Source organism: Scomber scombrus, chromosome 16 (assembly GCF_963691925.1).
Source record: "Scomber scombrus chromosome 16, fScoSco1.1, whole genome shotgun sequence".
Lineage (NCBI taxonomy): Eukaryota > Metazoa > Chordata > Actinopteri > Scombriformes > Scombridae > Scomber > Scomber scombrus.
The window spans coordinates 20216376-20228635 of NC_084985.1; the positions used below are offsets into that span (position 1 = coordinate 20216376).

General features: G+C 39.6%; 1 protein-coding gene across 1 annotated transcript in view; it reads right to left on the bottom strand.

Annotated features, from left to right (window-relative positions):
• csmd2 (CUB and Sushi multiple domains 2) overlaps positions 1–12260 on the bottom strand; it is a 240549-nt gene that overhangs the window by 35403 nt on the left and 192886 nt on the right. The window contains exons 40-47 of the mRNA XM_062436522.1: positions 11089–11158; positions 9074–9190; positions 8546–8755; positions 7103–7291; positions 3962–4139; positions 1711–1856; positions 1533–1613; positions 726–839 (exon numbers count right to left, since the gene is read on the bottom strand). Coding sequence (XP_062292506.1) covers positions 726–839; positions 1533–1613; positions 1711–1856; positions 3962–4139; positions 7103–7291; positions 8546–8755; positions 9074–9190; positions 11089–11158 — 1105 coding nt within the window. The remainder of the gene's footprint in view (positions 1–725; positions 840–1532; positions 1614–1710; positions 1857–3961; positions 4140–7102; positions 7292–8545; positions 8756–9073; positions 9191–11088; positions 11159–12260) is intronic.

Consider the following 12260-nt stretch of genomic DNA (forward strand, 5'->3'; position numbering starts at 1 on the left):
CAGTTCTAAAATGGACTATAGTTGAGTTTGAGTCATGACCAGATCTCAAATAGACAGAATGGAAGGAGACCAACTCAATCACACTAAACAAGGCATAAGACACTATCTATCTACAAGTCATTTTGAATGACAAAATAATGCGGTGTGTTAAGAATAATAAGAGATGCAAGAGTTCTGAACTCTTAAACTGGAGGTTTTAAAATGTACATTTTTAGCCCATGTTCCGCTATTCACATTTACTTTTGTCCCCCAAAGTTTAGATGTCTTTTTTCTCTTGGTGTGTTTAAACTGTATATTTAATTTGGTGTTCAGCACCAAATTAAATATATGTAGCAGCTTCCTATTAGTGTTTAAGTACATTTCTTGGAATACACAATTCCTATTTAATTAAGTTAAAAGATGGAAAAACACCAGTACTCACTGAGCATTCAACTATGTATTGCTGTGGTTTAGTTTAATTGATTCATTAAACTAATGAACCAGTAGACATTTTAAAACCTTCACCCAGAGTTTGAATACTCCTTTACTTTTTTGTAATTAACGGGGGCCAATAACCATAGACAGAGCATGTGAGAAAAAATAAAAATTAAAACACTATATATTCTTTAGAAGACACAAAAATGGTTTTGAAATCAAATTCAAGGACTACCGCTCTGAATCTTAGACTATACAGAGATATAACATTGGCGCTTCATGATGTTTTCAAGCCTCAGGCACACACTCACCATCACATGAGGGTGGAGGCCCCTCAAACTCCAAGTGTGTCCCTAACTGGCAGGTCTGGATACTGTTTCCACTTAACTGGTAGCCTGGAAAACATCTGTAGCGCACTATATCACCTGGACAGAGAGAGAAGGAGGAGGGGGATGTGCAGTGAGTGTTAGATCAGGCTCACAAGTAAAGATGGAAGCAACAATCTAAAGGACTGATGCTAGCAAAACTGTCTTCATTACCAATCAATGGTCTTAACCCAGAATATTTATACTGTAGGACATAGGAGTAATCGTGATCAATTGAGTGTTTCAGTGAAAGAAGCACCAAAATAAATCCCCTCTGGGGACCCTATAGATGAAACACTATGTCAGTGTTGCTGCCTTTGTCTCTCTGAATAATAAACAGTTAAAGAGGCATGCAAATAAACAGATAGGGGGAATTAATCTCCATTGTCTTTTATAGGGGAGAATGAGACCACCTGCCCCAAATCCCTCTGGCTTTCTGATTATTTCATTACAATCATTTGTTTATAGTGCTGCCTCAAAATTCCCTAGGTGATGCAGTTTGGGTTGAGTCTGTATTTAGTACCATTGCCTTATGGGATGTGTAGTCAGTATGGGGCATACAGGGCAATGAAAACTGTCAAAAGAAGAAAGTGAACTGACAGTGGGCGTAACTCTTCAGAGTGCTTTACTTTGGCAGGTCAGGACGGGACCACCATCTAATATGAAAAAGTCACTTATACCTAAAGAGTAGTTAATGTGTGTGTGGTTGCATGTGTGTAAGCAGACTTCTTTGTGAGCAGCATTTCCACTTACCAATTTTAAACTCTTTGCTGGCCATCAGGATCTCCGCATTAGGGATGATAGGGGGAGGCAAGCAGTACTGCAGCCTGTAAGCTTTATTCAGAGAAACCAAACATACAAGGAGTTGAATGTAAGCATGTCAAATGATAAATAATGGAAATAAAGAAAGAAATTGGATGAGTTTACATACCTTGATAACCGATACGGAACAATCCACCCTTCTCTGTGTTGCTACGGAAACGTATCAGCACCTGATTGGATGTGCTACTGGGCGGCTCATTGGGCTCACCATCAGTGAACACTCCCAGTTTCCTTGCAGTTTCCTGTGGACCATCCCTAAAGAGAATTTTTTTTAAAAAGTCATACCTCAACTAAAACTTCAAATATAACAAAACAATGGAGATAAAGTGATGGTAATTAAGGACTGGGATTTTCTCTCAGTAGCCTCCTCACTCTCTAACCATAAAGCACTTTGAGGCTCAGTGACGCATATCTGTGGAAACCAAAGAAAGCCACATGCCAGATTTTTGTCAAGCAGCTTCCAGCAGCAGAGTATAACCAAGCTGCTCTCACTTCATCATAACCAAAGCAATTACTCTGGGCTGCTCTGGATGATTATTCTGAAATAAGGTAAAAATTACAGATAAGCGTGGAAAGACAGGTTTGGATTGCACTGTTCCTGCTAACTGCCATCCAATGGGAGTGTCTCTGGAAGCTGTGGCCCAGCCTTGGCAGTCCCCTGGCGTGGGCATGGCCGATTAAGCCAGCTCCCAGATTCCTGCCACAACCATTCAGCTTAAAAACCATCTGTCTTTGGCTGTCAGACTGGGCATGGGAGATTACAAGCAGCTCTGGAAACGGCTGGCTAGGGACTGCTGCCTGACAGCACTCTGGCCAAGCCGCCATTACAGGGCCCATTTCCTTGGCTCAGTAGTTCAGTGGATAGATACACAGAGGTGGTAACTGGAAACTGGGGAACATGATAGTCCCCATCTTGGCTCTGTGGGAGCTTGTTGGGAAAGATCAACACAGTGGGGGCTGTTTACAGAAGAGCAACAATAAGACAGAAAGTACATTATGGCTTACTTTAGCCTTGTCGACTTGGTGAGATAAACTCTCCACAGACTAAAAATCTTCACAACAAAAAAATTCTATAATTAGCCCAATGATTATGTGGTTGTGCGTTTTATTATATCTTGTGGTAAACATAGATGTCACCCCACGCCATGTGGACTTTTCATGTGGCGGTCAAGTTGCCAGGTTGGCTGGCAGTCGAATCTCTTTGGAGCCTGCCTCGGGGAGAGGGGATCAACTGGGACTGGCAACCGTCATGCATGCAAAATTCTGTCTTTGGTCGCACATATAGGAGGGCCCAGCCGTGCATTATGGAGGTGATGAAAGCAAGCTTTGCCCCCTGATATTGAGTCAGGCAAAAAGACATACACCTTGCATCACTTGAAGCGCCCTGGCACAAAAACAAAAAAACAAACCCCCAAAAAAACAGAGCTCACACACATTTCCACCAGCCAATCTCCTTTTCTCTCTCTCACACACATCTTTGAAGAAGAGGATATATATTTCACCAAAGGCTCTGATTGGTCCTCTGTGACTAGATGCATTTTTTCATTACATGTTAGTGTTTGGTATTCAGGAGATATAATATAAATGATACATCATCTAAATAAGACATGAACATAATATTAATACTAATTCAACATTTTCCTGTTACTAGAATTGCTCACAAAATGCCAAACCCCACAGATACATCTATGATGGTCAGAAACTTGCCACACAGTTTGCCACTTAAAGTTTTCTTCAATTTGCTAAAGCTCTGAATATATCAAAAAACAATAATACTTCTATGGCAATGAAACCATTCAAAATATTATTCTCCTTGTGTTATCTTTACATTTGTGTTTTCTACATGTTTGCACATAAACCAAACAAAACAACGAAAGGGTTGTGGAGATGTATTGAAAGGAATGAATGCGGGCAAATAGGGAGTGAGCGGTGGAAATACGAACAGCAACAATGACATGAGACAAAACAGAGATAAAAAGAAACAGCAAGATATTGAGTCACATAAAGATGACTGTGAATGAAACCACAGGGGCAGAGGAATTAGAGATGACTCAGTTTTGTCAAGCAACATAATGTTATAGATATGGGAGAAAAAAAGGCTGATGGCAAAACAGGTGGAGAAGCAAGAGTAGGTGATAAGGAATTGGAAGACAGGATTAGAGGTGATAAAGAAAAGAATGGAATAGCAAAGCAATAAATTAGCACGGTAACATCTAAGACGACACTTGAGAATAAAGTATGACATGTTATATTATAGATATATAACATAAAACAATTCCAGCTTAAAGAGAGAACTGGAAGATGTAAAATATACACATTGTTTTTACAAGAACAATTTCCATGCAGAAGTCATTTCTTACCAGACAGTGATGAAGTCGTGTGGCCCATGAACCTGAAGCAGGGTGAAGTTCAGTTTGATGCCGAAGCCAGGAGCCACAGTGATCAGCCAGGAGCAGTCAGCTGAGCTGGGGTACTCTTCTGGATAACCCGGGGAGAAGACGGTCCCATTGTCTGATGTGATGTTTCCACCACATGGCACTAAGAGGAGGACAGGAGGAAGGAAAAATAAGAAGCAGAGTATATAGCAGTTGGCCAGGAACTCAACAGGAAAGATGCATAATTCCAAAGCCATTGATGGAAAAAGGGGATTTTTCATCCCCCTATTCTTCTGCTTCCCTTCTCAGTGTCTGACCCCCCTTCTCCTTCGCTCTTCGTCTAGTGCCCAGGCGCTTGTCTGAGCTAAAGATTAGCCAGCAAAGCCTGTTAGCAAGTGGGGACTTGGATGGAGTGTTTTGCTAAGATAAGGCCTCAACCCTTTCCCATTGGGGGTGAAAAGAGTGTGCAAAGATGAGGCGAGGGGTTAGTGTGGACTGGGCTTTGGAGGTGTGCGTGTGTGTATATGTATTTGGATGGTATAAGGAGAGGATATTCATGGGTGTGTAAACTTGTGTGTGTTTGAGTGACAGGAAAGGTTACGACAGCACGTGTATGTCAGAGCTGTCAATGACAGAACCTCAGAACCTCAGAACCTCAGAACCTCAGAACATCAGAACATCAGAACATCAGAACCTCACTCACGCGTGTCTTGAAATCCTACAGAAACACGGAGATATACACTCACACATCCTTGCACATGGCCTCAAATTTGCATGTGGTGAGACTGTAACTATATTTCAAACATTCTTCAGGAACTCATGGAGGGTCTAACCGAATTACTAAGCCTAAACATTCCCGCTGGTGCCCTCAGAGAAACCCCATCTTCACTGTAGCGGAGCAGGAAAACCAGGAAGGAGCAGTAATCACAGTTGAGCAGACATCTCAAGTAACTCAGACGGGGCGTTCGGCTTAACTACACACCCTCAGATGCCTTTGGGTATACGATCGTTCCCAAAGCAGAGATTGCATGTATTATCCCTGTTTCTCCCTCAGTTTGTGTGCGTTCATGTTATACAGCTACCTGCTTTAGCCCTGTGGTTGAGTGGGCCCTCTGCTGATGGCTCACCTGTTAAATGAGCTATTGATCAGTCCAATTGATTAAACCCTGGACTCCATGGAGTTGCACCTCTGGCTGACGCCATCGACTGGAAAGCTACTTAAGTCTTATATGTGTGGAAGAGTGTGGGTTTGCTTGAAGGGTTGGGTGGGAACAGAGAATTTGAAACAGCTCTGCAATTGTTTCTAAATACAAAACAAACCAACACACAAAAAAAAAAAATAGGATTACTTCTGAGAAAACGTAACCCTTCACATTCTCAAATCCTTTCTCCATATGCTATATCACATTGTTTTTCTACATTAATTAATTTCACTTACTTAGGACTTAATCTCCTGAAATTCCTCATGTCAATGTACATATCTAAATGCCTGGATTTTACAATACATATGCCATTTTATACTTATGCTAAATAATTATAACATATGTTTAAATACCAGAAATCAATTTCAAGAGTACTATGTTACTACAGTCATGTAAAAATGGTTAAAAAAAAGAAAGGAAATAATGTCCGTTTTTACCTTTATAATGCAGGGCCAAGTAACTGGAGGCAAAGTAACAAACGTCTATGTATTAGTGCCTCCACCACTCTGAGAGGAAATCTATGCAAATAGTGGAGTGATACAGAGACTCAAGGGCAGCTTTTACTGATCTGGGTCAAGTAAAGGTCAACTAAATGTTATTTTGTCTTTAAAAATGGTATTCAATGGTCTGAAATCTCTAAAAGAAAATGAACAATTAAAAAAAAAAAACAGTTTCACTCTAAAATGGAAATCAGTGAGACAGTGATGTGCATGTGTTCAGATCTCTTTATTCTCTTGAGCTCCTTCTGTATTACCTCTTCACACCAGGTCACTGCATAAAGCCAATTCAATTACATTCACAGTCAGGAGTGTCAGGCTGCCTCTTCCTGGTCATTGTGGATGGCTAATACACATCATAGCACACATACATGTACACAAACCTGCATCGATGGATTTCCACATATGATGAATAACACAGTGGCAAACATTAACAAATATATGCCTTCGCCTGTTCTCCGAAATGTCATGTGTCATGCAAGACAGTTTTCCACTAGTGCAATGTTGTACATATTATATACTATTACACTGCTACAGTACGTGCTATAGTATATTTAATGGTGTATATCAACACATATTGCATCAGTGCAGCAGGGTGCTTCAAAGTACATGGTACTTGGAAATGAGACACTGACATATGATTATTGTACAGACGTATTTATATATTGTGTATAGCTCTTGTACATATAAAAAATACACATAACAGTGCATGAAACCACACACACACACACACACACACACACACACAACACACACACACACACACACACACACACACACACACACACACACACACACACACACACACACACGGGGGTACTATACACAAGTATTATATTCTAGCAGGTCTCTGGCAATTATCTGTGAGCTTCAAACTTGATGTGAATATTGAAAAGGCTAGGCCTATACAAAAGCAAGTGGCTGTGAGAGAATAAACTGTATCTTCTTTTCACTCTGTTGCTCCTTCTCTCACTCCAATTTATCTCCCTGCTCGCTCATTCAAAGTTCCAGTGTCACGGCCATCACCTCTCTGTGTAATTTTGCCTGCCTTATTGGATAATCAACAGCTGGAGTGTGAGAATGTGGGTCAAGGACGAGGCGAAAGAAAGAGCGCCCATTACTTTTATTTTCAATTTAGCCCCAGTTTTATTCATCTTTTATTTGTCTCCATTCCTCTTTAGTGTAGTATTGATTTTCATTGAAGAGTACTTTGTTTCATTAATGGGGGGTGATAATTCACTTTAATTGCATAATTCATAATAGATAATCATTATTTCAATAGCTGCACTTTGCATTAATGATGAAATAGTTCAGTGCATTGTAAACAGGAAGTTATCGTGTTATTACTTTGGTTTTGCATTCATGAAGCGGACACTTAAAAGTGAAATGTGCACATTATTTTGTTATTGACAAATCTCATCCCTTACCTTCACAGCGAGGGAAAGGTTGATCCCAGTTGCGTGTGGTGCCATGCTCACAGGTGAGGATGGAATATCCCACTAGCTGATACCCAGGCAGGCACTCAAAGGATATAGACTGGCCCACATTGAAACCGGCACCCACCACCACTCCATAGTGGAAAGGTTCTGGATCAGGGCACTCCTGTAGTTCATAAGCTGAGGATGAGAGAACGGCACATGCATCAGTCAGTTCAATCAGTCGACTTATTTAGCTGTATTTTAAATGAACAAAAAAAAGTTATATTCTAAAGTAAAAGTCAAATGGTTCAAAACAGATATAATTATCTAGAAATTCTTATAATCCTCCCTGACCCACAAAGCATATTTGTAATTTTGTAAATCTCATGTTCAAAGAGAAGACAGACCAGTTATTGTTTGTTAATGCCTCAAGTATTGGTTTGATGATCACTGCGGGGACCTACAGATGCTCACCACCTGACTATTTCAGATTGTTTGTTCCTGCCCGAAGCTACAAATCAATTTATACAACCACCGCTTGATTTGTCTAAATGTGTGAATACTTTGCAGACAACATCAATGGGATAGTGGAGCTTCCTCTGTTGTCTATTTTATATAATCTTTAATTCCCTTTCCTCATCTTTATGTTGTTCTTCCTCCTTGTTCTCAAACTCCCACTCTCTCCTCCTCATCCTCCTCCTCCTCATCCTCCTCCTCCTCCTCCACCTCCTCCTCAGTTAGGAATTTTCAGAGGGGGAAAAAAAAATGCCAGAGGAGTATGATGCAGTCATCAGAAGTAGTGTGGGTAAATAATTCTTCTTTTTTTTCCTTCAGATACAAAAGTGGAGCAGGCAGTGAGCCTTGAAGAGCCGGGATATAAATATGACTAAAGAAATTGATTTCTATGGATCACAGCTTCCCTTTGTGGGAGATAACTCATGCAAATACTGCAAAAGGGGGGTATTTGCAAATATAATGTTTGATTTATATGCTAATGTACACATAATTATGTAAATGCACAATGCTACCTTTCGATTTGCCGGCTCATTTGTTGAATCCCAAAATACAAACTTCGTGTGCCTGTTGCATTTGTAGACATGGGGTATGCAATGAAGCCTTTTATTGGAACATGGTGGAGGAATCTTTTAAGTAATCAACAGTTTTATATAGATAGAGTTTATAGATCTAAGGAGTTTACGGGTTCTGTGGATTGCTTAGTTTGACACAATCAGTTGTGTCAAACTAATTCAATAATGTTATGGATACATGCATACACCACACACTAAAGTGACAGTAATAGTACATCAGTTAACTTGAAAATTAAACCCCAAAAACCCCAAAACAAACATTCCTGAGATTACGATTTATCATTTTGCTTTAGCATGTCATAATTCATCTCTGTGACTCAGTTTAAGTACAGTTTCTTAAACATCATTGTGTTTGTTCTCTTACCCTGGTACTCAAACCTGAACCCCGGTTTGTTCTGCGAATGATCACTATGGAAATATACTGTAGTCTCATGGGAGGTGGTGAGAAGGGAGGACGGTATATCCTGGCCACTAAATCGGCCAATCACGGCACTCGTATCTAGGGGTCCATTGCGTATTTCTAGGAAATCATGGTTGGCCTCAGTGGAGAAGTTGAGGAACTGGACGTGGGCTCCTGCCAAACGCAGAAAAACAAACAAACAAATGTGTTCAATGTTTGATGCTTATGTGAATTATTTGATACTTACTGGAGAAAATGGTAGGAAATAGAATAAGAAATACTCCTGAAATCTTCCTGAAGAACTGCCAAGACATAATTGAAATGTGCACAGCATGGGGCCCTCAGATTTTAATCAGTTTTACTATATGCATCTACAACAACAAACAAATCATGTCACTCTACAATCAAACCCCACGAGTTTTATAATTAAAAAAAGTTCTCGAGTGTGGAAATGCCAACGTGTGGTATGCTGTCAGAGCCTTTCATGCTCACCGTAACCGACTGGCAGGTAGATTCTCCAGGTACAGTCACCGTTGCTAGGGTAGTTGCCGGGGAAACCGGGACTGAGAATCATGCCCTCCATCTCCTCCCGGATTCCACCGCATTGAGCTAGCAGAGGGCAGACAAAGCATCTCATTAGCATCGGCAAACAGTGCTTCGCCCAAATTAAAATAATGTCACAGTCATGGTTTGTTTCAGTTCTTTGTTTAGTTGAAGTGGGAGTGGACACCTTTCAACTACTACAGTGCTATATAAAATACATGGTGACTTTGAATGGAAAAAAACTGTGTATATGATATGAAACTCCTATTTAGTGATTTGGGCCTGAATCATAACCCTGCTGTTTATTATATCTGAGGAGGTTAACACAACTTGCCAACAAAACCCAGGTTAGCTTTACATTTGCCAAACACATAGCCTACATTTTTCCTCAGTCAGGAAAAGTCAAATGTAGCATAACCCTTATTCTTATCTAGCATTGTTCATAGTCAGACTCATACTACTAGGACTTGGCTCTATATACTGCAAACCAAGAACAGATTTAATCTTCTTAATTTTCCTCATCTCCATGGATCATCAAGTGGTAAAGACACTGATTCTTTGGCTGAGACATGCAGATTTAACCTTTGCATGATATGATGCATATTAAAGACTGAGTTTAGCAGGAAATATTTAAAAAAATCAGATGAGGTTTGCATTTGAACAAACTCAAGTAGGTAACATTGGCTTAATAAGCTAGCTTGCTAATTGAACATTAAAAATGTCATTTCAGATAGACTAATCAACAGTTGTTGACTAGAAGAGAGAAGTCTACTTTCAAGTACCTCTGTTTGAAATTAAGGACACGTATTTCAAAAATTACTCAAAAATGTGGGATGTCAAGCAGCCACAATTATCAATGTAAACTGCATTATGTCTGGCGGGAGAACAGAAAAAAGCTATTAAAAATGTACTAAAGAAGTCAGAGGCACTTTCCTTTTTACTTGAGATATATGTGAAGCATACACTATATATCTTACTGCTTGTCAGCCCTCTCCTTTCATCTTAAACCACTGATGGTTCAATGTTTTCCTGACGGAAATCCAGGACTTAAGATTCAAAACAGCTAAGAAAAGGGTGAAATAAAAAAAAAGGAATGGAAATACTGAGTAAAAGAGATGAATGGATCAAGAAAGATGAAAAGAGCAAGAGATCCCGACACCAAAATTATAAAAGATGAAAGGATGCTGAAAAGAATTAGCTGATTCAAGGAAAAAAAACAACAAAAAAAACAGAAAGACAGATTATGGAAGGGAAAAAAGGCAAACAGAGGGAAGACGATTAAGAAATAAATAGGACAAACGGCCTATATACACCCCACAGAGAAAACCAAGGTGCTGTACCTCATTGTTTTTCTATAGGGAATAAGTGAGGGGTTAAATGTTATCCTGTAGCAGCAGAAGCCTGAGGTAATCAAGAAACTGCTGATGCCAACACAATGAATGTTCCCTCGAATTCAACCAATCATGGTCTAAGATGGAACTAATTAGGCAATAGTAGGTTGTTCCAATAAGTGGAACCCGTTTATCAAGGTGCTCTCACAGGCAGGAGGACTCAAGGAACAAAACAGAGAAAGAACCGTATGTTGTTTTATTCAGTGTGTTCACTAAGCTTTCAAGGCACTTGAAATATCAAATTATTTTCAAAATTACAAAATCTCTCAAAAACTCAAGCACAGACACAAAGTCAGAAGAATAACCTTTACTGCACATCTCACAAAGTATATCTCTATGTGAACTGTAAAACCATATAGAGGGGAAAAATATAGCTTTGTCTACTATGGCATGTAGTAATATACTAATCAAATTCTACTTTCATGGATAACTGTTATATAGTATAAAGCAATTCAATGCAAGTCTTTCAGTTGGAGAGCGAGAGAGAGAAAAAGAAAAACAGTCACACAGTCGAATGAAAGCAGTAATAGGGGCAGAAATGGAAGCATCTGAGGGAAAAGAAGGTATTTTTACCTATGCAGAGAGGAGGTGGGTAGTTCCATCGTCTGACGGTCCCAGGCATACATGTGATATGCGAGTTTCCCTTCAAGCGTTACCCATGCGCCAACATGTGCACACACACACAAAGACAAAAGTGCAACAGAGAGGAGGCTATGAATTAATTTGCTCTACCCACTGTCACTCATTTGTTGCTCCAATTATTTGAACCTGCTGCCTGTCTCCACATGACTTCATGTGGCGACTAAATGACTAAATCCATCTGAAGTGACAGAGAACAATAGAGAGGGAGCATCACAAGCATATTAAAATGATCATACAGAGGGAGAAACAGAGAGGGAACGATTACAGAGAAGCACACATTTTTTTTGCTGCCCTGTCAAAACAGGCAATAAAACAAGTCTTTTTTTTCATTTTTTTTTTTCAAAAGAGCTGCAGAGGCGTTTCAAAGCTATAAAGATTAAACAATTTATAGTAATTTATAAGAATATCTCTGATGTTAGAACATAAAGGAATGACTCAGCTGACCTTTCTGAAAATGTGTTTATAGTCATAATCAGAAGAAGCCTTGAACCCACTGTAATAAGGACACCAAGACAACGTGCTAGTGAAGTCATTTGAACTGGTAGAATATACTCTTTCACATGTCTCACTGATCAAGGACTGCTACTGATAATGACTTCAGACATTTTCAAGCTCAAGGGATGATGTTTTAATTTCATCCACTCTACTATCTACTGATACTGAGACATATTTCTAGTATCTAAGCGTCAAGGACATGTAGGTAAACAACAACGTCAAAGTGAGGCCTGGTGCAGTGCAGATGTAATTAATGTTGATTATATGTTTAGTGACTTCATTTATAGCTGGGTGCATTTACATAATTCTCTCCAATTTTTCCAACTGCAAACTATTACTGTTAATACCATGAAAAACAGCTATGTTAGCAGCAATAACAAAAAGTAACAGACACTATTATTTGATTACCCAGAGGAAACTGTCTTCAGAAATTTGCTTCAAGTAATACGTCTGGACATCTTTAATGGAGGTCATGATTCATAATGATCATAATTATTTTGACTAACCAGAGAGAAACAGAATTGGCATCATTCCCCTAAACCTTTCTTTTTAAAACTTCCTTCTGGTTTCGCCACCACACCACCACTGCCGTGGCAAGATTACATGGA